The sequence below is a fragment of the Jatropha curcas genome, chromosome 6 (assembly GCF_041381405.1).
Source record: "Jatropha curcas cultivar XTBG-Jc1 chromosome 6, XTBG_Jcur_1.0, whole genome shotgun sequence".
NCBI classification, from domain to species: Eukaryota; Viridiplantae; Streptophyta; class Magnoliopsida; order Malpighiales; family Euphorbiaceae; genus Jatropha; species Jatropha curcas.
Genome location: NC_143156.1, coordinates 21,014,031 through 21,041,951, shown reverse-complemented (window position 1 = coordinate 21,041,951; position 27,921 = coordinate 21,014,031). Strand labels below are relative to the sequence as shown.

Sequence of the window (27,921 nt, the reverse complement as noted above, 5' to 3'; positions counted from 1 at the left end):
TACGAAATTAACTTCAACAAATAAAAGAGAATACAAAGAAATTAAGCAACGCAATTTTTTTGATAATAAGAAATCAAGGATTAAAAGCTACTAGGGATTTTGAGTTCACTTAATTCTATCCAATTTATTTTATTAGTTTGATAATCAATTTTAATTGTTCAAGTAGGAGAAACAACCCTAAAAGCACTAACAAGCTCTCCAGATGTATTGTTAGTTATTTGAACCCGATCTAATCACCTATCTTCCAATAGTGCAATCAAACATAAATTAAATCATTAAGTTTTATGATATGTTTTGTGAATTCATAACATAAGGTCATTAACTTATGAAAACCCCCATGAGTCAAACCATATAGCTTCCGCATCAAGTTATTATTCTCATGTAATTTATTACCTTTTTCGTATCAAAAACCCTTCTCCCAATAGTGATTAATGAAATAAATCAATCCAGGGGAGAAACTCTTCTTGGAAGCATTAAGTTCAATAATGAATTATACTTTGAACAAAGAAAAGCAAATCTAATATTATAAATTGGAAAAGAAATTAAGCTTCATCAAATCCCTAGTATGAGAATTTAGTTCGACATAGTAATCAAATAAAACTCAATTAAACTTGAAAATAATTTCATAATCAATGTGAATAATGAAAAGTAAAAAACAAAATTAAGAGTTTAGAGATAAAAACTAGTCAACAAATAACGTGGACGGCTTCCTTGAATCTTGACACAAATCTTGATTACTTGAAGTCTTAAAGAGAGAAAAACAATAGAACAAAAGATGGTATATCCCCTGATCCCCTACATTGAATTGGCTCTCTCCTTATATAGACTTCCTGGGAAAAACTCCGACTTCATTTAGGAAATAAAGTCTTTATTGAGTAGAAAATCTCTTTGAGATAGGAGACTGTTTAGGCTTTTAATTTCTTCTCAATTAGGTCTCTCCCATGTGTCTAAATAGGATTTAAACTTGATTGGCACAATAGGAAAGTATCTCATGTGGGCCCATACAAGTGGTAGGGATAGGGCTAACATTTTCGGCTCAAAACAAAACTTGATTTTCAGCACGGGCGTGCCATTGGGCACAGTCTGGGCGTGTTGGAACCTGAGTTCTAAGGTAATCAGAGCATGGGCCATGCTCAGGTGAGCACGCTTTGAGATAAATTTGTGGCACGGGGGCGCTGGACTGCACAGCTAGGGCGTGCCAGGCTTTGAGTTACCAGGATGGATGCAGCACGGGCCGTGCTTAAGTGAACACGCCTTTGAATAGAAATCATTTTGTGGCACGGGCATGCCATACAGCACGGCTAGGGCATGCTAGGCTCTAAGTCTCTAAGCTGATTTTTCCTTGATTCCTACACTAGCGTGCTGGGCTACACGGCCAAGGCATGCCAGCCTCAGAGAGTTTTGCTTACTTTGCTCTTTTCTATATCAAAATCCTATAAATTTCTTCAAGATCAAGTGAATTATGTTTCAAGTAAGCTTTGAAAAAAAACATAACTAAAACTGAATAAAAACTAACTAAAGTGATTAAAACTTCTAAAAATCCTAACAAAAACTATATTAAAATTATTATAAATATAACACCTATCGCTGACTTTATTTCAATGTTTAGAGCTACATGCTCTTGAATTATGTTTCAAGGAAGCTTCTTTTGGAGCTACATGCTCTTGTTGTTATGAAATTTTATAAAAATTGAAATGAAGGAAAAAGCCTTTAGTATGCATAGTTGGAGCTACATGCTCCTATTATGTGAAACTTCTTGACTTGAAAAAAAGAAAGAAGCCTTTAAGTTCGGTTTGGTATGCGAAATGGAATAAAAATAAGGGATAAAATGGAAGATGAAATGGAATGGAAATAAATTTCTAATCCTATGTTTGGTATGCACGATAAAATAGAAATTCTAGTTTAATTCCTTTGTTTGGTTATAGGAATGTGTTGTTGAGTATGTGATTATAAGTACCTAGGAGATAATAACAAGATGGAACTAAACTGGGAGATAACATGAATAATACAAATAATAAGATACCATTACCGCAAGATTCGATTGTTGAGTATGTGATTATAAGTACCTAGGAGATAATAACAAGATGGAACTGAACTAGGACTTACTTGCTCTACCAACTAACCAAAACGTAGAAGAGAAAAGCAATGGCTAAGCAAAGTAACAATAAAAGAAAGGAGGTCTCCAACTATATGTTGGTCAATTATAGCACCAGTATCCCATCATAACAATCTAATGCAAGTTGCAACAAAATCTTAAAAGAATTTATTCTTGAAGGATGTGAAATCCTAGCTAGGTTACCCTAAATATTTTCTCAATGTATAAAGGGTGTCTCATAAACAAAATATTATCTACTTTCATGATATTGCATATATTGAAATTTGTTAGGTTCATTGACACCCCTTTTATCCTCAAAGGACTTAATTTCTAGGTCCAAAAACTCTAGTTCCATCTAGACGAAGGGATTCTAAAGCTCGAATTCATCCTTGATCGTTCATCTTGTCATAAAAAGATAATGCAAACAAGGAGCATTTCACATTCACAAGTATTACGGCACACATGTGCTGAACCAAAAATAACATCATTCACTGAAATGGAAAAGAGTAATGTACATCTATAATACAAAAAATAAAAAGTCAATATTGAAATAAAGTAAGAATTGAGTAATTTAAATCTAATAATTAGAAAAATCCCACAAATGAATCATTATTATGGTAAAAATAAACCAATTTAGAGAAAACTATTTGTATTCTAGTGAAATGCATATGTGGTTTAGTGGTGAATGACCACCAAAGCACAACTTGCATTTTTTTGTTGTGGTTCATAACTCATAACCATAAGACAATGTTACCCAAAGAAAAACACCTCTCATTGGCTTATTACATCAACTCAATGCCTTTGCAACATAATTCAATAGAAAAGGCCAATTCTGCTTCCTGAACACACATAGTTCAATACTAAGTCTTCATTTTTCTATCAAAGATGCTTGGTCCACAAGTAGATACAAAAATCTCAACAAAGGGTGACAGGTATGCTAGCCAAAAGAATCACATTGTCTTATTAAATCAACTCAACGCCTTTGCAACATAAAATTCAATAGACAAGACCAATTGTGCTTCCTGAACAGGCATAGTTCAATATGATGGCTTCATTTTTCTATAAAAGATGCTCGATCCATAAGTAGATACAAAAATCTCAACAAGAAGGGGAAATTGCAATAATATAAAAAGGGTGACAGGTATACTAGCCAAAAGAATCACATTGGCTTATTACATCAACTCAACGCCTTTGCAACATAAAATTCAATAGAAAAGGCCAATTCTACTTCCTGAACACGCATAGTTCAATACCATGGCTTCATTTTTCTATCAAAGATGCCTGGTCCATAAGTAGATATAAAAATCTCAACAAGAAGGGGAAATTGCAATAATATAAAAAGGGTGACAGGTATGCTAGCCAAAAAAATGATTGGAAAGACAAGTCTCAATTCTCCTTCTAGCATTATCATAAGAGTAGCACAAAAGGCTACCATCATGGCTGCAATAGAAATGAAGAGAGTAGAAAGACCAATAATCAACTTTGTAGGCAAAGATTTGAGAAAATCATCTTCTGAATAGCGTGATGTAAGGACTCCTAAGAACATTAACACTGATGTTGAGGAGGCAAAGAGAGAAACTGCATCGGATATTATAAATATCATAAATGATTTTTCATGTGCAAACATAGGAAAACCAGTTTCTTGAACGTTACCACCAGGAACTGTAAATGCTGTCGTGAACATTATAGTAATGATAAGTGCACCCACTACTGTACAGGATGTTGCTGTTTCTTTCATCCATTTTTCTCCATCTTTTATTAGCTCTTTATGGCTTTTAGAAAATATCTCACTAGCTTGTTCATTATTCTTGTTGGTGTATTCTTTATACGAAGGAATCGAAATGCTTTCTACTTCCTGAATTAAAACCATTTTGCTATTGTATAAGTCAAACTATAATATATATATAAAAAAAAACTAACTTGTGAGCATATTTTCTCTCCCCATTCTTTTGAATGTTGAAGTTATTTGAAATTTTTTATTGAAAACTAAAATTTATGTGATTGAACATAACTTAAAAAATAACTTATCATTTAAAAACTTTACACTTTAAAAACTAATTCTACAAAGGATAGGAGTGCATATGTGTGTTTATATTGCAAATGATTGGTAGTGTCACTACTTTGTGAGGAATCAGGAGAGCAAGAGAGTCCTTAGAGATCTTGACAATAAATCAGGAATCAGATTCTTAACCCCTTATTGTGTTCAACTATGAATAATAGTTGCTAAACCAGTCCTTCCTTCTGATTATAGATGAGGTAGAGCCTTTCCAAAGAAATTCAATATTTCAGAAAAGAGAATATTCCATTAGAATGGTGAAAGAAAGTCTTATCCTACTTTCAGAATAGGTGAATCCTTTAGGTTTTTAGTCAATTTACTTTGCTTATATGATGTTGTAGAAATATTTAAACAAGTCAAGAAATATCACCTTATACCATTGTAGTTCTCTTTGCATCTGCAATGCTGCACCTGAGATGCCAGCAAGTCTATCAGGAGGTGCTAACCTGGCAGCCATGTGTAAAATGGTGTTTTCGAAGTCATCGGACCCAGAAATCAGAAGTTGCTTCCTTGAACCAAGCACATATATAAGGCTAAAAACTTTTTCTTGCCGATATTTGATTGCATGCATAAGCATGTCTCTTGAATTTCTGTTGACGACACTTAAAAGAATATAATTGGCTCTGATCATCTCAACAACAACTTCAACAACTCCATGTCTGATAGCTTTAAAGAATGCATTATATATATATTTTTCATTTAGTTTAGTGTCATCAATAGAAGATACGTGCTTGGCCATCAGCTCTAGAATTTTAAGAGCATAGGTATGCCTCAATTTCCTATCGTAAATTTGCTTCAGTCCTATTTTCACATGCAAAACAAAGCCAAAAGTGAAGAATTGCAGCAATCTAATTTAAGTTGCAAGGAATTTTTTTTTTTTTTTTTTTTGAGAATATGAAAAAGAGTTATTTTACTTACAACCCCTAATTAATGTTCATATCTATATGTAATTTAGTTTACTTATATTATTTGAAAAGACCAATATGATCTCTATTAATGCATACTCAACAATTACAGATACAAAATTTTAAAACATTTTAAATAATTAAAAAATTAATTGTTAGCTTATTTTTAATTTTTCCACTCATTTTCTCTAAGGAATTTAAATAATGACAAATATTTTTCTACATTGGAGAAAAAATATTGTTTTTACGTTTTCAAAAATTATTTTATTTTAATTATTTTGAAATATGAAATATATCAAAAGATTTTATTTCTTGAAAAAAATTGAGTATTTAGCCAACAAAAAAATAGTTTTAATTATGTAATAAAGCTAAAATTTAGGATTTTTAGTATTAAAAAAGGGTAGTGTTATTTCCAGAGCACTAATTGTTAACGCTAGACCAATAACATTCTATACAATATTACTTGACAAAATTGCCCCTTATTAAATATCCGTTTTCTTTTTAAGAACTCCTATAGGATTAAATTGCATACACAGTTATCACTTGATGTTTTGAATTTTTTTTTTTTTTTTGAAATGAATGCTTTCGATTCAATTACTATACTTAGTTCTCACACTAAGTTTCTGCTATAGCAAATTTATCTGATAAAAAAATATACGCAATTTGACAAGTTAAGAATGGGTTTACATAAAAATTGCAGTAATGTAATATTTCAATTGCTTTATAGAAGAGAGTTGTTTCCCAAATATTGATCCAATTTTATTTCTGAAAGGATAAAAAGAATAAGAAAAGAAAAGGCTTGACTACATATTTCCCCTTTTTAATCAAGCATGGTATTTATAAAAAAAAGGTTATGTTATTATGAAGTAAAAGAGAGCTTTGGACCAGAAAAAATGGTGTTGGTTTTGAGTGTGATGGTGATCTGAGCATTGCTACGACCACCGAACACCTAAATATACTCTATTGCCTTTCGCGAATTCCCTAGTATACAGTGTATGTTGATGATTAAAATCGATTTTATTTAGATTGTCTAGTTCTTTCTTTACATTTTTTTTCTTTTTAAAAAATTGAATTAAATGTAGAAAAAAGAAAGGATAGATGAGATAAATTCATTAAGGGGCAATTTTGTCAAGTGATATTATATAGAATGTTATTGCTCTGACGTTAACAATTAGTACTGTGAAAATAACGTCACCTTTAAAAAATTATAGAATATTTTTTTTGAGGAAATTTGAGTAGAAAAATTTTAAAAATTATTTGCCTTTTTAATAAATTTTATAGAACTATTTTTCTCTTTAATTTATAAATATATGTTAATGGATAGCAGTACTTAAAGGCAAATTGACACGTTTTTTGACATAATGACTACACGGTCAATAAATACTACAAAGATGTATTAATATATTTATCAAAAAAGAAGGATTAAATAGTAATTTACTATTTAAAGTTTCATAGTTGAGTAGTTTTTGACATCAAAATTCATGGGTTACTATTTAATCCTTCTTTTTTTTTTTTTTTGAAAAGAAAAGAGAAAAGAAGGATTAAATAGTAAAATTACTATTTAATCCTTCTTTTCTCTTTTCTTTTCAAAAAAAAAAAAAGAAGGATTAAATAGTAATTTACTATTTAAAGTTTTATAGTTGAGTAGTTTTTGACATCAAAATTCATGGGTTACTATTTAATCCTTCTTTTCTCTTTTCTTTTCAAAAAAAAAAAAAAAAGAAGGATTAAATAGTAATTTACTATTTAAAGTTTTATAGTTGAGTAGTTTTTGACATCAAAATTCATGGGTTACTCAATAGTTGCCCTTTAATAAAGTTATTTTTCTTTTGAAAGCTATGTTACAGGAGAGAGGATGGGGGGAAGAGAAGTACTCGAACCCTGACCACTGTGAAAGTGGCAAGGTAGTCTTACCACTAGGTAATAAAGTAATTTGCCATTTAATAAAACAAAAGAAGAAATTAGAGATAACATTACCAAAAAAGTCTAGGACCTTTGAACTCAAACTCCGCGTTTCACCCTTCCCTGAAAAATTGAACAACTAAGTTAAACATTTTTTAAAACAACCTGTGCGTTTTTCTTGAGTCTTGGAGGTGGAATATATTTCAATTTTGTTGCTTAGATAAAGAATGCTCAACATAGCTGCCTTTTTTTAACTATTCTTCCTTTACTTCATTATTTAAAGCCTGCTCGACAATAATGACTGTTGTAGTATCAATTAGCTGTTTGTTTAATATTGCGGTTTAAAAAAAAGTGTTTGATAAAAATAATTATTTGATTAGCTATTAAATTTGAAATCACAAAAAAGGATAATGGAATGTTGACCTTAAATAAAATGTTACCTTGTTTGACATGATCATTCTCTGGAATGGCAATTCGAACATCACCAGGGGAAGCAGGTAGTTGCACATGAATACCTTCCATATAAAAATCATTAACTCATATTCAGTAACAAACACAATTTTGGCTAAAGCATTCCCAATACCTCAAACTTTGCAAATTGTTATAATTACACCTTAAAATGAACCTAATCCTCAAGACACTTCAATTTTAAATTTATATCACAATTACACTTTAATTATAAAATTGGTCAAACTAGAGGCTAAAAATAATGTGAGGTGAGTTAGTTAACTCAACTTCAGTTAGCTAACTCAAAACACACAGTTTAAATATTATCAAACTGGATTAATAATCATTGAATAGAAAAAATATTATGGATGATTACTAACAATACTGGCAAGGTGACAATGGTGGAGGAGGGAAGTGGCTTAAGGGGATCGAGAAAAGTTGAGAGAGCATCTGCTTGGATAAACAACAAGTGGGTTTGAATCTCGTAAAACTCTAACTCGATTAAGTGTGCCCACGATATTGTAAAACAGAGGTAGTCCTCCAGTGATTGCTGACACGTTGGTGGAACCAAGCCGGTTCTTGAGGGTCATGTTAAGGTGTACGTTGGTAATGAGATAGAGCGATTCATGGTGAGTATGAAGCTGCTTAACCACCCAATCTTCATTGACCTTTCTAAATTGGACTATGTATTTTCTCCTTTTAATTTCTTTTTCTTCGTTGTTTAGATCCTTGAGATATGTATAGGGCATCAAGAGATTCTTTTAGTTTTCACGGTAAATATTTTTGTGGCCTGATTATATAGATCACAGTCACTTTTGGATGTTAAAGTGTTTTTATTTTCTAGGACTGTTTTTTTTTTTCTTTGTAAAATCATGGTATGAAGCTTTAATTAATTTTTACATACTCTCTTAAACCCTAATTTGAGTTGAATTTTACTCAAACAATTCTCGATCTATCTATTTTTTTTCCACAAAGATGGGGGAAGAAAATAGCATTTTCGGTCTGTGGAGAAAGAAAGAAAATTCTAAGCTGCTTCAAATGGTGCATTTTACTGTAGCTAACTGATCTTGGGTTAGCCAACTCATGTGGGACCTATATTTACTATTCCCTCCATCCTATTTTATTTACTTGTTATTCATTTTTTGGATGTCCCAAAATGTTTGCAAGGTTTCTAAATTTAGATAGTAAACAATAAGTTTTCTCATAATAACATTTATGATTGTTCATTAAATGAAAGACTTTTATTAATATCTTAATAAGTTAAGAGTAAAAAATGACAAAATAACTTTTATTCACCAAATTCTTAATATGCGTGTTTTATCAAACTATGCAACAAATGCAACGGAGAGAGTATTTTTTAAATCTCAATTTTGACCAATTTTGCGATTAGGGTGCAATTATAACATAAATTTAAAATTGGAGTGTCTGGGCGATTAAATTCATTTTGGGATGCAATTATAACAACTCGTATAATTTGGGGTATTCGGAATGGTTTAGCGCACAATTTTTCCCTTTTGTCATCAATTCCTTTATGTTTGTTCCTAATTCAAAACAAACATGTCATGGGTTCATATTTTTGTAGGAACTTCTTCATGCGTCATGTAATGGAATGAAATTATAAAAATGACCTCAAAATAAGGGGAATTTTAATTCGAAAAACTTCTCAAAAATTAAAACCAAACCTAAGAATAGGTATTCTATATAAAACCAAAGCAGAATTTAGTTTTGAAATCCAGAATCTTTAAAATTCTTGTAATTAATCTGAAAGAATAAACAAAGGAAAGGAGATAAAGAAATGGAAGAGGGAGATGAAGAGGTACTGACAGGAATAGATCCATTGTTTCCAGAAGACATAACGGTTGCTGCTAGGAAATAAATCGTTGAGACAAGCCAATTCGACAAGTGGGGTGCTTCCATAACGTGTTCGTCTTGTGGCGAAGCTTGGGCAACGCTGGAGCAAATCCAAGGATATATCTGGTGTTTGTATAGCATTATCAAAATTAGAATTACAAGAGTTAAATCAAGTTTTAAAAGTAAAATTAATTATTTTTTAGTCATTGAAAATTTTGTATTGTATGCTTAAAAGAAAATTAATCAAGTTTAATCCATTATTTGGAATTAATGAATTCTATAAAATTGCGTGAGATTTATTTATAAATTTAAATTTTTGTATTTAGTCTTGAAAAAAAATGAAAAATTAAATTTAATGAATTCAATTCTATATATATCTGAATATAACTAAACTAAATTCTATTGAAAAAAATTAATTTTAGAAAATAAAAGTAATTCCTTTTCAATTTTAAATTTATTACAAACTTGAAAAGTTTGTTTACAAATAAAATCACTTATAAATGAATTTCACATTTTCAATTCATTTATGAGCTCAATAGTAATCTACCCTAAAACAAATTACTGATTATACAAGATTTGAAAATGATAATCACTCTTAATTACTTACCAAACATTTCGCTGTAAATTGAAGCATGAAGAAGCAAAGATCCAAAGACTCCATTATCTTCAAGCAGTATTTCAAAAGGAGTGAGAGAGTATAAAAACCGAGTTGTTTCCTTATGGCCATTATTACATGCAACTATTACTGGAAGATCACCGTCTGCAGCAGTAGTAACCAGCTTCATCGTCTTTCTCACCATGCATTCGGCAATTCTTGTTGCTCCAATAACAGCAGCAAAAATAAGAGCTGTCGCACTATATTCATTAACTGCCTGTAACTCTTCTACTGACATTAACTCCACCAAAAACTCCACAATCTTTATGTTCCCAGCCTTTGTCGCAAGATGAAGCGCTGTTTCACCAAAACCTGAAACCTTTCTGTGAACTGTGTCTGGGTGAAGATGAAGGAAGGTTTTCACGGAATTCAAGTTCCCTTTCTCTATAGCCTCTCGTAAAGGATGAAATTGAGCGTAGGCATCGACCTCTGTTGCTGTCATTTTTTATCAACTCATTAGTTAAGATGAGAAATGCCAAAGGAAGAAGAAATGTAAGGCACAGGTCTAATATTTTTGTTTCACAAAACAAAATTTTCGGCCTAAGAATTTGAGTTTTCTGTGAGATAAATATTTCGGTGATTAGAGAATTTTTGGAGTGGGATTGACTTGGCTAGACCTGGTTTATGATTCCATTTATGAATTAAATTAATGAAAAATAATTTTTTTGTTGAAACGATAGTATTTCTAACCATTCGTTGGAGAAAAAAAAAAAGATTTTGCATGATGATGATGAAAAAAAAAAAGTTACAAATTAAAACTGTTTTTTCTCAAGAACATTGTAAAATGATTTTTTTCCAAAAAGCAATTTTAACCATAATATTAAAGAGAGTCGTAGCATCGCACCTGCAAGGAGGGGCCAAAAGCCTTAACCGTGACTAAGCGCAGAGGTAAATTAGTTGGTCCTTGATAATAGGGTTCAGATATTGGGGATTTCATAAAATAAAATAAAAAATAAAAAAAAAATAAAAAATAAAAAAAGAGAGACCCGTAGTCTTTAGACGTAGAAGAAGGAATGCATTACCTGGAGGTCTGACAGCTGGCTTTACCTCATTCATTATAGCCAAAGTTTCCCAGCAAGACTTAGCAGAATCAGTCTCTCTGATGTGAGAAAATACCTCCAACGAACATGAAACATGAATTGCATGTAAAGCTGCAGCATTTTTCCTTGTCCAAGCCTTCAATTCAGCTTCATCCTGTCCCAGTTTCTCATCTGCTTCGATAACATCCCATAGATCATTAGCCAACAAATAGTTCTTCATCCAAATTCTCCAGTCTGCGTAATTATTTCCATCTAGATCTTGAAGGACAATCTTTGTTGCCATGTTTATCCTCTTGATCTTAGGATGTATGTTCAAACTGTCAATTGTCAAAAAGACAACCTTTTAAATCAAAAGCTTTGGAAGATCAAATAATTGTTGAACCACTGAAGGTTAGTTCTAAATAAACCCATAGCAAAACAACAACAATAATCAACAAATTGAATTGAGAGTGAAGTAATTGCTTTTCCTTATTCACTTTCTAAGGTTTCATTTGGGTTTGAGTTTAATGCCTGAGGCTAAATGCAAGCTGGAAATAACAACATTTGCCCAAACTTCTCTTTATGTTATATTGAAAAAGAATAACGTAAACAACAAACAAGCTCAAAAGTTTTTTGAAAGTTTGGACATTATTATGAAACTCATCACAAGCTTCGATGCCAATGTTCCCAAGAATGTTAGATGTAAAAATTAACAGCAGCAAGAATTCTATAAAGAGAGAGGAGAAAAGGACCAAGTAAATAGCAATTCAAGAAAATCAGAAGAACTTTAACCGGATTGACTCATCTAGACCACTATGAATCCATCAATAGATCAAACCAATGAATAAATAAACAAACATTCTTGCTGATTTTAAATAAATAAACAAGAAAATATACCATTACTTTGTTGGAAATTACATCTCTTGGTTATAAAAAAATTTCGTTGATGTTAAAGTCCCCTCCATAATGCTCAATAAATAAATAAACAAAAATCTCGTTTAAAAATACATCATCATCTATCAAAACTAAACTCTCATGTACAAAAATAACTTACATTAAATAAATTTGGAAAGTATATTTCCTTCCAACTGAACTCTTCCAAACACTGAGATTGCTTGCTTGGGGGAATAGAAATTATATAAACATATATATGGTCCCACAAAATAGGAAAAGTTCATTGAAGTCTACCTTTTCTTTATATGGTCCTTAAACTTTTTCGTTTCAAATCTAATTTTAGGGTATACGTTTTGAGTTTGTGAACAATTTGCACAAATTTTAAAATCAGAATGTGGAAAACTAGAAGAACGAGAAACATCGAAAACTATTCTTTTTATATTACCGTTTTTCTTCTCCGTCTGCAACAATCTGATTGGAAATTTTTTCTATTTGTATTCTTGCTTTTAAAATTTTAAAATAATATTTAAAACTTGAAATTGTAATTTTTATTATATTTTAACAAAAGAGGTTATATTAATTAAAACCCAAATTTTATATTTTAAATTAATTCAGACCTACTATATATAATGAGCATTCATTATTTTATATTTCAATTCCCCTTTTAATTCTTGGAATTTCTTCATAATTTCGAATTCCTTCAATGCCTCATTTCAAAGAAATGATTTTATTCCATGCCTCGTATTTATTAAAGAAATGTGTTCATTCCATGCTTCGTTTCAAAGAAATGTTTTTATTCCATTCCTCATTTTAGAGAAAATGTCTTCATTCCATTCCTCATTTCAAAGAAATCCCAAAGCTGTATTTTATTATATTCCATTGACGCCAATCGTATAAGAGATGTACACAATTTTAATTTTATGTACTACCATAAAATACATGTTCGGTTAATTTGGTTATTTCAATGAATAAATATTCAGTTAAAAATTCGGTTAAAGTAAATTAAGATTTCAGTGTTTGATTAAAGTTTAGTTAAAAGTTAATTTAACCAAATTAACCGACTTTCAAAACTACATCGTTTTGATTAAGTAGATAATAAAATTAAAAATTAAAAATATTTAAGTTTTTATTTGATTAAATAGTGATAAATAACTTCCGTTAATTTTTATTTCGGTTAAAATTGATTAATCATAAATTTCGATTAAATTTGGTTAGTTAATTAAGTTTTCATTTAACTTCGGTTCGATGCAAAACTAATTCGGCTAAAATAATTCAGTTAAGTTCAATTGAAAAATTAATTCGGTTAAGTCAATAAAAAATTTCGTTTAAAAATTTTACTTGACAGAACGCTCACTCCTATTTATAATTATCAATATTCACTTTCTTGTTTCCTCAAGACATTTTAGCCCTATTCATTTGTGTGAAAAATAGTCAATTTTTCAGAAAAATTTTCAAAAAGAACAATTTTCATAGAAAACGATGTCTGAATTTGGTTTTTTTTATTATTATTTAAAAAAAAATGCAATTTTGCAATCTCGTAATTTTATAAAAGCATTTTGCCTTTTTTTTTTTTTTTGTTAGATAATATTAGCTCTTCATAGTTTATTCCTATTTTTTATTCTATTTTTGTCACGATCCGTTTCCATGGGCCGGACCACCACTAGGGCCCAGGTAAGCTTAAGGCCCCCGAGACCCGTAGCAAGCTTGAAACGCTAAAATCTACCTTCTCAATATAAATTTCAAACATTCAGCCTATATTACTAAGAAAATATACCTCAAGATTTTATTACACCTCGGCTCAATTTTATCACCTTCAACATTCCACAGTTCGAGCCCAATTTAAAAATATATCACATTTCTAATATGGGCTCACAGAATTATTTCATCTATATTAATACACGACTAAATGTATGTAAATTTTACAACTGCGGAGTCACTAACTGTTAGATATACATAGATTTTTATACATATAGTTACATAACAAAATAATTATTGAACTAGGAAAATTTCTTTTTAGCCCTGCAGCAAAGAAACATAGCTTAACCGAATTAAAGAGAAACTTACTTCCTGAAAATTAAACAAGACATGTGAGTCTTCTAAAGAGTAATACTTATTGCACCACACACACATTCACACAAATGTGTAAATATATCAATCTAGTCATCTGACTAGTTATATGCTCACGCAGCCAGTCACGCAAATGACATATCACCAGCACTTACAATTATTAACATCTTTACATAATCACATCACGTGGAAATTGGTCTGTGGTATCACTGAAACCCCCCAATAAGCCATCCTCACACATGGCCCACCCTCTCACAACGTGTGCACCAAGGAGCCGATCCCCCATACATGGCCGACCAGTCTAATCCTCACTTGACCAACCTTCTCATTGTTTTTCCATTCTCTCTTTTCTTTTCCATACCAACAGAAGGCCACCCTGTGGTTTATCCATATTATCTATATCATATCATCAGATGCACACGGGGTGCCAATCTCCCATATGGCCAACGGTCTAGTGGACCGCCCTCAAAAATCCATGGTGACCTACTTCATCCCAACTCTACACATACAAGGCATAACATTATCACAACACAATTAATCAAGTATTGCAATTAAATGCAAGCATATTAATCAATTAAACATCGTAATGCAATGCACAATTAGACATCTCCATTCAAATGCAAATAAACAATATAAATAGTATTAACAATAAACAACAATAATAAAATAAATAATAACAATAATAACAATAATGATGAAAATAGATAAATAATTAAATAAATAAATGAATACTAATGATAATAATAATATAAGTAGAGTTAAAGAATTAATCTAATTAAACCTGTTAATTATATTATTAATTAAGACTAGCCTAGGTTCTATCAAAATTTCGACAGAACCTCCCCTAAAATTTGACTGAACCACAATTCAACAATATAATATTAAAGCTCATCCATCGGGCAATTCACATCAACTCATCCCGTCCGCCGCCATAACCTTATTTATCAATCATTCAATCAATCAATTTACACAGCCCATCCATCGAGCAATCAATCCAACCAACCCATCCGCTTTAGGCTACATATATCATCCATCACACTCACATATATACACTTAATAATTCCAAATCAATTAATTAACAATTTATATTAACCTCCAAGCATGATTCAACGATATTATTAATTGCTCTATAACTATTTACTTGTCTAAGCCTTAAATTATAACTCCTAACAATATTTATTAAAATTCCTAAATTAGCTTGCATAAATATTGGCTAGGAATTCTTATCTCAATACCAAACCTTCTAGTTGTAACTAATGTTCATGAAATATATTTAACAATTCAGAATTAATTTGCATATACATTATATCGACTGATTCTTAGCAAAATTATATTTGATCGATTATTTATTCAAATTCAATTTAATTAATGTAACATCCCTTCCCGGTCCACCCATAAACCCGAATAAACGAGCCGAGACGTTACAAACTGGTTGACTTTATGTCCTGTCATGCCGAAATCATAATGTATATTGAATATAATATCATGCTGATGTTGTTACATTAATAATGTAATTAATATTTACAAGACATGATACTAGTTTCAAAATGGAATGGGCCCAACTGTGTGCCCTGTACATGCCATGAAAAGGATAGACAAAAGATACACATCCAAATGAGTAGCTACCCTGAAGACTGAGTCTTCTACAGATGAACTGCAGCAGTTGTAAGCTGACTCTCTACGGTCCAGTCTCAAAACCTGCGAGTTAAACAGGTAACTCGCTGAGCAAATAAAGCTCAGTGGATATCTCAACTTAAAAAGAAGCAATTAAGCACATACATGTGTAGAAAGAACTATATAACACATATGGCACGTATAAGCACACATATCATGATACTTTCAGTTTACCTTGATGGTCTTTCTTTCTGTTTATTAGTATGATTCATGCAATGTTAAGTCAAGATATCTGTATGGCTCCATAAGGTTATAGTGAAACCGAAGTGATAAGAAAAACTGTATGAAACTGGATGAAACTGTATGCTTGGCTGCTATGGCCCATATATAATCATATCCACTCAACGGCCTTTAGCCGGAGTACCAAACTGTATCGGGTGCAGATCTGCTATCCTATGTCGCGACATGGCCTTATCTACATGGTTTCTACCTAACCTCAATGGAGCATAATGTTGGTATGTAAATAGTATAACACAACATCATATTAATAGTTTCATAACTTCATAAATCATAATGTTTACTTGATTTCACATCATTTGCATGCTTTCATGTTGTTTTGATACATGTTCTAATGTTGTCTTTTTGTTTTAAAATGATTGGAGGCATACAAGTTGAGCAAAGGAATCCAATTGCATAGAAAATGAAGTCCAAAAGAGCATAAAAACACAAGTCGCGAGCGCGCCTTGCAAAGTCGCGAGCGCTCGCGAGCGCGAGATGCAAACATGAGAGTCAGTGAGTTTCCAGGCCAAATTCGCGAGCGCGCAATGAAATTCGCGAGCGGGTAAAGCACCAAATGAGAGTCAGAGAGTTTCCAGGCACAAGTCGCGAGCGCGCAAATGAAATTCGCGAGCGCGCGACGTGTTTCCAGCCTGCGCAGACTGTACTCTTTTGGTCATATCTCTCAATATATAACTCCGATTTGGGTGATTCAAAAACCCATGTAAAGCTAACACATAGAGGAAAAAATAACTCTTCTATGACACTTCCTAATTCCATCATTAAATAGGGTCAAAATCAAGGTGAAGTCGCTGGTTCTTTTTCCAGCAAAACCTGTTTCAGCATAACTCAATATCTACTTCATTTGTTCAGTTCATCCCATGTTTTCTCACCATTTCCAGTCCTCTCACTCAACATTAAGCAATATATTGACTCATTATCAACACACCACACAAAGTCTCATGCAAAGAAAATGGTAAAAGCCAAGAGATATCAAACCTTCACTCCAAAAAGCTTGAGTTCTTCCTTAGCTTCCTTTTTCTACAATCTTTGAACTCACTTCTCCTATACACATCAGAATTCTTATAACTTATCTACAATATAACTCAATTAGAGGTTGAATAACATAAAGCTTCAAGAAATTCTACTTACTTGGAGAAAATAGAGTTTGCCTTAATGCTTAACTACCATGAAAATGGATGGAGAAAGGAAGGAGATGAAGAAGATGAAGATAAAGATGAAAATGGGAAAGTGAAATGATTCTTACGGGTAGGCCATCAAAATATCAAGGAATTTTATGTAAAACTTACTAAATGGTACCTCAAAAGTCAACAGGTTACAACTTAATACCCAAGCTTGATCTTTTAGTGCAAGTAAATCCTAACCCTTATACTTTGATCTTTTTCTCTCATTCAAGTAAGTCCACTTATAATCTACCCCAACCGGGTTTGGTTCGGCCCGACTCAACTCGACTCTATGAAAAGACTCGACTCAGTAGGATGTCACAATTAACTAATAATTATTAAGTTTAGAATTTATACCGAAAATGGGAAATTGGTCTTAGAACATACCAATTGAGAATCCGACAACGATTACATGATCAGCACGAAAGGGAGATCATTCTGCCTATTGGGGCCTCACCGTCTTGTCGCCGGCTGCCATGCACGGTGGTCGGGAAATCGTTTTGGCCTAGAATTTTGCGATCCACACACCCCTAGACTCGAAATTTCATAGGGAGCTTGATTTTGTCGTCCATTTGTTGAGCCCGTGGCTGGTCTAGCCGGAACGGGCATTGACAGCCACTGCCACCATTGCCGTCGATCCAAAGGAGGAGAACCGCATCTCACCCACGCTGCAGTAGCCGCCGGAGACGAAGCGGAGAACGAAGGAGAGACCGCGTTTCTCCGTGATGCGAGAGGAGCCGGTGTCGCCGGAAAGTTGCGGAGCAGGAGGCTCGATGCGATTTTGGTCGCGACTCCTCCTGCGACAGCCGCTGACATTAGAGACGAATGGACAGAGGCCATGTTAACACTGCGGTGAGGTCGGAGCTTGCTGCGGAGAGGAAACGACGGCGAGGAGCTCAGGTGGCTGACCAGGAAAGGAGGAGGGGAGAAGGGGCGGAGAAGAACGCGCGGAGGAGGAGAAGGAAAGAAAAGAAAAAAAAATGGTTCTGGAGAACTCTAGGCCATTCCGATTTGATTCGAACCGGTTTGGTTCAATTCAATGATTTGGCCCTTTTTTTGCTCCTTTTGCAGGTTTTTCACTTGGTTTTCAGGTTATTCATGTGGTTATCGAAAAATCAATTTGATTTTTGGGTCTGGTTCGATTTATTTTGATTATTTTAGTTAGGTTCCGTAACATTTTCTCCATTTACTCAATAATAATAAAAATATTAATAGTAATGATATTTGATTTTAGGATAATTAATTTATATATATTAATAATAGATTAAATTGCTGGAGTTTCATATTATTTCTCGAAAATTTTAACTGTTTTCAAACCGAAAATTCCGACAATATATTTGGGCATGGGCCCAACTCGCAAAACTTTGGACTCAAATTAAGATTGTTTGGTGTTGATAGCCCATATAGTCGAAAATCGAAATTTTTGATTTAATAAAAATTCAAAAGTTTCGAAATAAAAATTCGGGGTATTTCAATTTTGCACAAATTTTATACGAAAACCCGGTGACTTTTTTTTAGGTTAGCGTTGTTTCCAGATCGCATTTTGTTAATACCTGAGTAATGAATTTTTTTTTTAATATTAAACTGACTATATTACCCTTTCTAACTTAAAAATTTATCATTAAAAGAAGAAGTATAAAAATTTATTCGTTGCCATAAATTGAAATTGAAGACCCATGTTTATAAAAAGAGACCCATCTTGATGCCAATTTTGCAGCATTTATGTAACTCCCTTTCCTTTCTTTTATTGCAGAATGGTTCACCAACCAAAATAAATTTCATGATTTACATCTATTAATATAAAAGGGTCTACCATATATATGAATTCAGTCTCATTTCTGATCCCAAAAAGCAAAAGCCACTTCTAGCTTTTGACGAGAAGTAAGAATCACCAAAAAGCATGCAAATAAATGACCCGGTCATTCGAAAATATTGTGTAAAGGATTTGACTATGGATTAATTAGTTTTATTTATTTTAGAGAGAAATTGAAAGACCTGTTGTTCAAGAGTTAGGGATTTTATGGGTTAAACGTAATATTTAACTAGAAGAGTAATACAGTCAGTTTAATATTAAAAAATTTAATTGTTCTGTTATTAATAAAATGCACTCTGAAAATAACTCTATCCTTTTTTTTATAGTAATTAACCATTTTTTTGGAAAGGATAGAAAGGAAAATATTGGAGGAAGAAAATAATAGAGAAAAATAACGAGGAATTGTCAATTTCTTTTCCAAATTATTTTGCACACTTGTGTTGGCATATAATATATGAAGAAAAAAAAATATTTTTCTTTACTTAGAAAGGGAAAAATTTTAGAGGAAATTAAATACTATTATTGAAAATTAACAATTATATCCTCACTTAAATTATGAGGTATTTAAAGTTAAAAATTGTTAATTAATTTGGGATATTTAAATAATTTAATTTCCTACCACTGCACCAAACATTCTAAAGCTGTTCAAAATCAAGATAGACATTTTCTTGGTCAAAAATGAATCGTGTTCTTCAACTTAGTTTCTATTAAATGGTGTCAGGCTTAAAATAAAAATAAAAATCTGAATGTTTAATATGAGATTATATATATATAATTTTTTATTTTAATCAAATTAAAAAGTATTATTGTTATAATTTAAGTGATTTAATTGCTTTTTTAATTAAATAAATACCTCAAACAACAGAAAGAAAATAATAATAAGAGGAAGTAACTAATTATGAACTTTGAACATCATTCAAAATAGGACAGCCATTACAGTGCAGAAATGAAGATGTTTGCTCTCTGTAGTATTGCTCAAACAAATATAAAATTTTCACCACATAGATCAGTGTTTGGAAGACAACTCAAAAATTAAGAATCAATTAATTAGGAGTTCTTTGAGAGTAGGTTTTAGAGCCAAATAAACAGAATGCCAACCATTTTGAGAAGGATGAACATCATCCCAATAGAATGCTAGCTCAGGATGTTTGCATATTATAAATTTCCTTTCTCCATTGTTGATCTCAAGACTACAGCAAGGCTTCAATGGGTTCTTGTACTCCATAATTTCTGTACCAGTAGAGAAGAAGAAGAAGAAGATTTCAGTTTTACTTTCTTCAAATAAGTCGTCAAGATATTAAATTAACTCAAATAGAATTACCTGCACTGCGTTTTAGCGCGTCCATGGCTGTTTCGAATGAGCTATAAAGATCGAGATACATGAATGTAGGTTTCTTGCTGTCTTTGTTCAAATCTGTTAGAGCTTGCTGGAGCATCTGGTTGTGAAACTTTGAGGCTGAATTTAAGTCTTCGTTGCAACTATTGTAAGAAATTTTGTCAGTTGCTTGGGGAACACATCCAGACGGCCCCATTCCTACTACTGCTATTTTTGCAACTCCCAAACTTTGAATATGTTGTATATCCTTAACTAGCTGATCTACAACTCTTCTTGTCAAACTTGGCATTTCCTGTTAAGTTATAAGAAAGAAAGAAAGAAAGAAAGAAAGAAAGAAAAAGCAACATTAAAGAGTTAAAACCACAAGGATAACATATTCCTAGAATTTGCATGTTAAGCATATATTCTAATTTTTCTTTTTCTCTTTATTTTTAAAATTTGATGCGAATGAAACAAAATTAAGTAAAATGGAAATAATTTTTTTAAAAAAAAAGCTCTATTGAGATTGGTTTGGTCCATGAATTAACTCAACTCTTTTTTTTTTTTTTTTTTCTACCAGTTAATGACAATTTAATGGCTATTAATCGGATTGTTAATTATTATAATTATTTGTTATAATAATATTAGGTATACTTATAATAATACTAACATTATTTAGTTATTATAATTTTTTTTAAGAATAGTTATTATAATTATTTGTTATAATACTATTAGGTAAATTAAAATACTAGTAGAAATAATAGTAATAATTACGTACAATATCATAATACTAATTATAGTGAAACTAATTATTATAATTGTAGAATAGTTATTTCAATGATTTTTGTTTAATTATAGACTAAAATAACCCCCTTTAGTTATTTTATTAAAAACCCATTTGAGCTTATATATTTTGTTTATACATAAGAAATAAACAAAACTACTGAGAATATTTTCTGAAAGAATCTGCAATGACAATTCTGTGCCTAAATTCTGAAGTGGTAACTGAACTACATAAAACTAACCTGAACGCTGCCATTTTTTTGCATATGGGAAGCATAGTCGTTGCCGGAGAAACATACCAACGCCACAGAATTAGCAAAATCGCGTTTAGTATATTGGCGATGAAGATGTTCCAACTGATAGATTTGGGTTTCAAACTTTGGGAAATCTTTGTTAAACGTTTCAAAAACACCACTCCCTCCATGCCCAAAATTCATTCCTCGCTCTAGCTGCGTTTTGTTTGCATATTTTCTAAATTTGTAAGCGAGTGGAGTTTTTATGCCGAGAAATGAAGCTGCACATAAAAAGAAAACTTAAATTTGAAAATAGAACGTAAACCACATATTCGGTTTTGAAATTAACCAAGCCTTTAAATACGTATTTGTAAAAGTTAAGCCCATCAACTTTATTTTGATAAAGACTAATTAAGTCCTAAAAATTGAGATTTAATGACAAATCAAACTCATTAACAACAAGACCTCCGAGAGGTGAGATGGGACGACTAGGAGTGTAATGAGCGGAGCCGAGCTCGAACCTGTCAGGCTTGAATCTCGGCTCAAAACTCAACGAGCCTAAAAATTTAGGCTCAATGAAAGCTCAAGCTGGCTTGGCTTGAGTTCAGACTCGAATTCAATTTGAAAAATTTTTAACTCAAGCTCGGACCAATGAAAGCTCGAGGCTTGAGTAACCTAAAATGATATTATATATATAAGCTTGATAAGGCTCGACAAACTTTCAAGCTGAACATCATTAGACTCGAGCTTAAGCTCAATTCAAGCCGAGCATTTTTAGACCTTTTTTGAGCTGAGCTCGAACAGCTCATGAGTCGGCTTGATTCATTTACACCCTAAGAATAACAATGATTTATTCTCCCTTAACTAGAGGTCTCGAGCTCAAGCTTAGGTGTGAAATCACTTAAAAATATTCAGGAGGGAGCCTTTTGCTCCCTTCGTGGATCTACCCAACCTGAACCTAGATTAACTGGGTGGCTCTATTAAAAGCCAAAAAAAAAAAAAAAAAAAAAAATCATTAACAACAAGAAATAGAACTCATAATAATGTGATACATGAAAATTTGTCATTAAAGAAGTTTAACAAAAAAAAAAAAAAAAAATTTGGAGGCTCAATATCATAGAGAAAAGTTCACAATGAAAATCTAACGTTTATGATTATTACCTTCTAATCGTATAGTTAAATAAAGACGTAATTGATTAAAAACAAAAATTAGGGAGTTTAATAAATAAAACTCAATGAATCAAGGGGTTCAAATTACCCCCTTTTTTTTTTTTCGCTTTTCCAAAATAAAAAGGCAATTAGAAAAAAAAGCTACATAAGCAAAATAAGTAATTAAAGAATCTAATTACCTATATAGTCAGTGAGGACACGACCATCAGAGAAGCGGCCGCTGGGTTTACCAGGAAAACTGAAACCATAAGGATGGATCCATGCTCCGTCATTTTTTTTGAAGTTGCCAGTGTCAACATAAGAGTCCCCAAATATAAAAAGCTTCACATTGTTGTGTTTCGTGGTGCCCTGAGCTCCTGCAATTTCACCGCAGCCAACGAAACATCTCTAGATATAGATTGGAGGGAACTCATAAATTTAATAACAATTATACTAAAAAGAGAAAGACTAACCTATAGAAAGAGTAGAAAGAGAAAATAAAATAAAGAAGAAAAGAGCGTTGGCTCGCTTGATCTCCATTAATTAAGTCCAGCACTTAATGGAGATCTTAGATAAGGGATTGCTTTAGGTGTCTCCTTTATTTCTTTTGAAAAATAATTTTACGTATCTCCTTTATATAATAAATTGTGTAGAGTAATTTACGGTTGATGTGGTTGTAATTCTTTTATTATTTTCTATAAACAGAATACTGTTTTTAGTTACTTGTTTCTTCAAAACCTTCTTTTTTCTATAATTAACTTTTCATTTATGATGTTAAATTATTGAAGTGCTTTGGAAAAAGTGGAGAAACTAGGGTTCCAAATGTGAAAAGGTAAACCATTTTTTTTTTCTCCTAAGAGGAGAGGGGCAATTGACCCCGTCTTCCAATGAGTAAGTTGTCTGGTAACTAAGTAAAAATCTATTATAAAAGTTGTTGAATTATACGAAATAATCACTGTTTATTATATTTATTTTATATATACACACACGCAATCTATAAATAAGGAAGATAATAAAAAATATAGAATCTCAATGTAAATTATATTAATTGCTTGATAGATCGATAATGAAAGGAAAATAATTAAAAAAAAAAAAAAGAAAAATAAGAACACACGAAGAATTTAAAAATAAAATCTATAAACCAGAATATTTATCTTTTTTATTTTGAATTATTTATTTATTTTTATCGTGTTGTCATTGGACTATTTAAATATTTTTTTAAAAAAAAATCCACTTTATTAATAGATAGAATAAGAACTCTGAGTTGTTTGAATTATAACTCTATATAAAATCTAGTATTTGGATTTTAAAATTTTGAATTTAACGTGATATCATAGTTTCTATATAACACTTGTATGTTTCTCCCTCAAATATTCATAAAACTAAAATCTTTTTGATGTACTTTTTATCATCACTTGCCTTCCCAATTATACGTGCTTGATCTGTCTGCGTATGTTGTTTCAAATTTCAATAGCCATATGAAATTTGTTTTCTGATTTTACTAATTCGTTGCATATATTAAATCATCTAGTATTAATGACAGGAGTCTACTTGACTGTAGAGTGAAGGATGCCAGAAGAGTGATACAGAGATTAGTTTAAGGTGAGAATCTAAAAGGAAATATTAAGGGATAATTTTTGTTTTTTGTCAGCAAAAAGAGAAATAAAATTTATTATTAAGAAAAACTAAAGTGCAAGCAGGAAAAAACTCGCATCCCCATAGAACTATACCCAAGCCAGCACGTTGTCTCCTGTTGAAACGACCCGAATATTTGATTTCATAGAATTTTCATTTAAAAATTTAATTTTAAAATCGACCAATGAGGATTTACAATAAATTTTTAATTATTGTTAAATCGGACCCATTAACCAGTTTGAATTTTTTGAAAACCAGATGAAAAATTCATAAATCAATTGAAAAACCAAGATAAAACCATGATTTAAACCAAACCAGATTCGAATCGACTCAAACCCCATCAACCAATTAGAAAATTCTAGGAAAAAAAAAGAAAGGAGAAGAGAGACTCAGCGTCTTAATACGACCCTAGCTAATTAACAAGTACTCTTGCAAATCAACAAGGAAAATCTAACGGAAAGCATGCAATCACGGAAGTACTCGTCAATCCCTTAAACCCCAAAATACTCTTGAAGAGAGAAAGCAAGGAATTTAAAACAATAATCAAAAACTTACCTTCAAGTACTCTTGAAAACAACTCTGAAATTCTTGGCATAATTAATCTTGTAGAACTCACAAGCGTAATTACTAAGGATAATTTGGTTCTATTCATACAATGATGAAGAACACGATCTGTTCTTTAAAGAACAAAGAAAAACGTGTGTTTTGATTAAACTTAATGTTGGCTGCCGTGCAGCTCTTACAACTTAATATAAATAACTTAAGCTAAACCTAATTTAGCTATTAACTTGAGCTAGTCAGGCCTAAACTGAATATGGCCCAATTGGGCTTAATTAAATACAAGCCCAAGCTAACTAATTTAAAACAAGCCTGACTTAAACATTAACTAATCTAGGGTTGGCCTAAACTCTAGAGAATAAGTCCAACTAGCCTTACACTAATTAATTAATTCCACTAAAAGAATTTAAACAAAATAGGACAAATGGGCCAAAGGCCCTACATAGCCCATACTTAAGCTCATAATGAAATAACATCCTTCTAAATTTGCCTAAGTATAGAACATGCAAAATACATCAATGGGCAGCCTCTTTGCATGCCTCAAGCACCATAACAAACTTTGGTGCTTCTTCAAGTTTAATCTCACATCTTGCATAATTATGATCTTGAAGCTCCAATGTGATTTGTTCTTGAGCAAATGCATTCAAGGCTGCTCGTAGCTTGGTTGCACGAGCTCTTGTGGTTGGCCCGGCAGGTAGAGCTAGGGGATCCTTCATCTTGCTCCCTTGATCTGTATCACGTCTCTCTTTCGCTATTCTCTCTCAACAAACCCCCCTTCCCCTTTCTTCTCGTTCTTCGGCCGTCGGTCATCAAATCCGACAAATAAATACTCTAAAAATATCTACTCATCGCAAGGAGTTTGATTCAAGCCTTGGTTTGCGGGATTTGAGCCCGGATTGAGAGAAATCTCAATCGAAACGGCGAGCACTGTTGCAGTTACTTCTCCGACGATTTCCCACCATTTTCGGTGACTTGAGGTGTCGAGGTAGGTGTCAATCGACTCCTCTCTTTTCCCTCTTTCATTTGATGGCCTTCCCGCCGACTGATATAGCTGGAATCGAAAAACCCAAAATGGGTACCACCGAACCTTTCTGGCCAATTTCCAATGGTTCACACCCACCTTGATTTGAACACATATTAGTGATCCTCTCATCGAAACGAATAAAATGATGTATTGATTGTCAATTTTGGTGAAGGTTCGATTTTCCGGCTGCTGTGCGGCGGCGTTCCAGTGACCAGAATCTTCCCCTATTCACGTTGATCTCAAATATGTGATCCAATTTCACATTGGTAAACCTTATAACCCAATTCTGCATTTTTCTTTTAGAAATCAATTTGAATTTATTTCCTTATTTTATAATTATTTGATGAGATTAAATAAAAATTGTGATTAGTTAGAATATTATTTAACTTGGTTAATCCAAATCAAAAATTTAAGAACCTAGATTGCTAGAGGGTAAGAATATTACTTTTGGTACCTTAAGTGCTAAAAAGAGATTAATGGGAAGTTAAGTATTTTAATAGAAACGGTTAATTAAGTATATACACATTATCATGGTATGAACTAAATCCGTAAAATACCTTTGCTTTGAGTTGGGATTAAATACTAGTGTGGATAAATTGATTTAAGTTGATTTAATGAGGATATAACGGAGGATGGGCTTTGATTAAGAATTTGCCCGATGGATGGGCTGTGTGTTGATGTGTGCGATGTATAAAATTTGGATAGTCTAATTTATAGAGGAAATGCTGCCGAATTTCGGCAAAACACTTAATAAAGAACTAAATTAATTGAATCCTTAATAGGTGGTAACGATTAAAACTTTTAGTATTATTATTATTATTACGTACCAAATAACTAGAAGTTTTTATTTAAAGGTTGTAAATTAGAATAAATAAATAATTAAGGAAACAATATATATATATATATATATATATATATATATATATATATATATATATATATATATATATATATATATATATATATATATGTACAGTTTAGTTTGATAAGTTAGTTAAGTAACTAGTAACCAAAACTAATAAATGAATGTGAAATACATTTTTCGAATTAGAATTCTTATTTAGAATTTTCTTCTTATTTTAGATGCTTATAAAGTTTGGGAATGTGAAGACAAAAGCTGGAAGCGTAATAAATATAGTCCTTTAAAGGACCATAAAGAACAGTGAGTAGTGTTAGATAATTCGCATCATCTGCCTGCATCTTTACATTCATGCATTCATGGCTAAATGTTATCATGCATTTGTTAAATTGCTATATTGTGCTGCACTATTGTTGCGATTAAAATTTGCTTGATTACCTGTGTTGTGATATTGCTGTGCCTTGTTTGTGTGGAATTAGGATGAAGTGGGTCACCATGGGTTTGTAAAGGCGGTCTACGAGACCGTTGGCCGCATGAGAGATCGGCGCCCCCGTGTGTACATGATGATATGATATGGATAATATGGATAAACCACAGGGTGGCCTCCTGATGGTATGGAAAAGAAAAGAGAGAATGGAAAAACAATGAGAGAGTTGGTCAAGTGAGCATTAGACCGGTCGGCCAAGTATGGGGATCAGCTCCCTGGTGCACATGTATGAGAGGGCGAGCCATGTGAGAGGACGACTCGTTGGGATTTCGGTGACGCCACTGACTAATTTCCACATGATGTGATTATATGAAGATGATAATAATTGTGATTGCTGTTGTATTGCCATTTGTGTGACAAATTGCATGATCATATAACTAGTCGGAGGACTAAATTGATTTATTATAGCATATGTGTGATAGTATGGGGTGAGAGGGATATCTAAACCTACTCATTGAGTTTGGCGCTCACCCCTGCCTCCTATTTTTTTTTTCAAGTAATAAGAAGCAATTAGAGTCCTATGGACCCAACTGCATTGAAATATCGAAACTAGAAACTTATTAATAGTTGTGTTAGCCATGTGAATGTTAAGGACTGTAGATTATGGAGTTCCGCATGATAAACCCATATCTTGAACGGGTCCAAGTCTTCCTAGACTCCAGCTCATCTGTTGTAGTTTTTGAATTTGTATTTAACAATTTGTTGTCTCTCCTCTATTATAGGGATTTATTCCTTGTACCTGTATATTACTCTCACGCATGACAGTAATGATACATAAAAATTCCCTTGAACACCTTGGCTTTTTCATGGTATCAGAGCTTTCTTAATATTTTTTTTTTCACAATCTTCTCCTTCTGCTAATGGCTTCTTCTTCTGCTATACCTTCTTCAATTCCTTCTATTTAGGATCATGTGACTATAAAACTAACCTCTACCAATTATCTTTTGTGGAAAACCCAAATCACTCCTCTTCTCCATGGCCAACAGCTTTTTCATCATGTGGATGGTTCTGTCTCTCCTCCACCAAAGCTAATTAACAATGCTTCTAATCCAGCTTATTTCGAATGGTTTCTCAAGGATCAAACAGTTCTTGGTTGGATC

At 32.2% G+C, this 27,921-nt stretch overlaps 2 protein-coding genes across 4 annotated transcripts; both read right to left on the bottom strand.

Annotated features, from left to right (window-relative positions):
* Positions 1–2,640: 2,640 nt before the first annotated feature.
* Positions 2,641–12,298, bottom strand: LOC105634362 (uncharacterized). Of its 3 annotated transcripts, none has more exons than XM_089723526.1 (8): positions 11,985–12,298; positions 10,934–11,268; positions 9,864–10,340; positions 9,230–9,379; positions 7,399–7,473; positions 7,034–7,081; positions 4,522–4,952; positions 2,641–3,950 (listed from the first exon to the last, which is right to left on the bottom strand). In XM_089723526.1, the coding sequence occupies exons 2-8, from the start codon at positions 11,232–11,234 to the stop codon at positions 3,342–3,344; spliced, it is 2,091 nt and encodes a 696-aa protein (XP_089579652.1). In that variant the 5' UTR covers positions 11,235–11,268; positions 11,985–12,298; the 3' UTR covers positions 2,641–3,341. The 3 variants fall into 3 exon arrangements, with proteins under 3 accessions (XP_089579652.1, XP_089579650.1, XP_089579651.1); XM_089723524.1 differs by having other exon boundaries at positions 9,864–10,346; positions 11,985–12,288; XM_089723525.1 differs by lacking the exon at positions 11,985–12,298 and adding an exon at positions 11,828–11,917 and having other exon boundaries at positions 9,864–10,346.
* Positions 12,299–19,657: 7,359 nt separating this feature from the next.
* LOC105636083 (GDSL esterase/lipase At5g03610) lies at positions 19,658–22,858 on the bottom strand. The gene is made up of 5 exons (XM_020680088.3): positions 22,732–22,858; positions 22,459–22,635; positions 21,119–21,390; positions 20,100–20,406; positions 19,658–20,008 (listed from the first exon to the last, which is right to left on the bottom strand). Exons 1-5 carry the CDS (start codon positions 22,796–22,798, stop codon positions 19,818–19,820), a joined length of 1,014 nt encoding a protein of 337 aa, XP_020535747.1. The 5' UTR covers positions 22,799–22,858; the 3' UTR covers positions 19,658–19,817.
* Positions 22,859–27,921: the final 5,063 nt, after the last annotated feature.

Coding starts and splice junctions, on each gene's coding strand:
- LOC105636083 (XM_020680088.3), bottom strand. CDS start 22,798: ATGGAGATCAAGCGAGCCAACGCTCTTTTCTTCTTTATTTTATTTTCT. Junction 22,636..22,731: donor TCTTTCTACTCTTTCTATAG/GTTAGTCTTTCT, acceptor GTGAAATTGCAG/GAGCTCAGGGCACCACGAAA. Junction 20,407..21,118: donor AAAAAAATGGCAGCGTTCAG/GTTAGTTTTATG, acceptor ATAACTTAACAG/GAAATGCCAAGTTTGACAAG.
- LOC105634362 (XM_089723524.1), bottom strand. CDS start 11,234: ATGGCAACAAAGATTGTCCTTCAAGATCTAGATGGAAATAATTACGCA. Junction 10,347..10,933: donor GCCAGCTGTCAGACCTCCAG/GTAATGCATTCC, acceptor AAAAAATGACAG/CAACAGAGGTCGATGCCTAC. Junction 7,474..9,229: donor GAAACAATGGATCTATTCCT/GTCAGTACCTCT, acceptor TTTATATGGAAG/GTATTCATGTGCAACTACCT.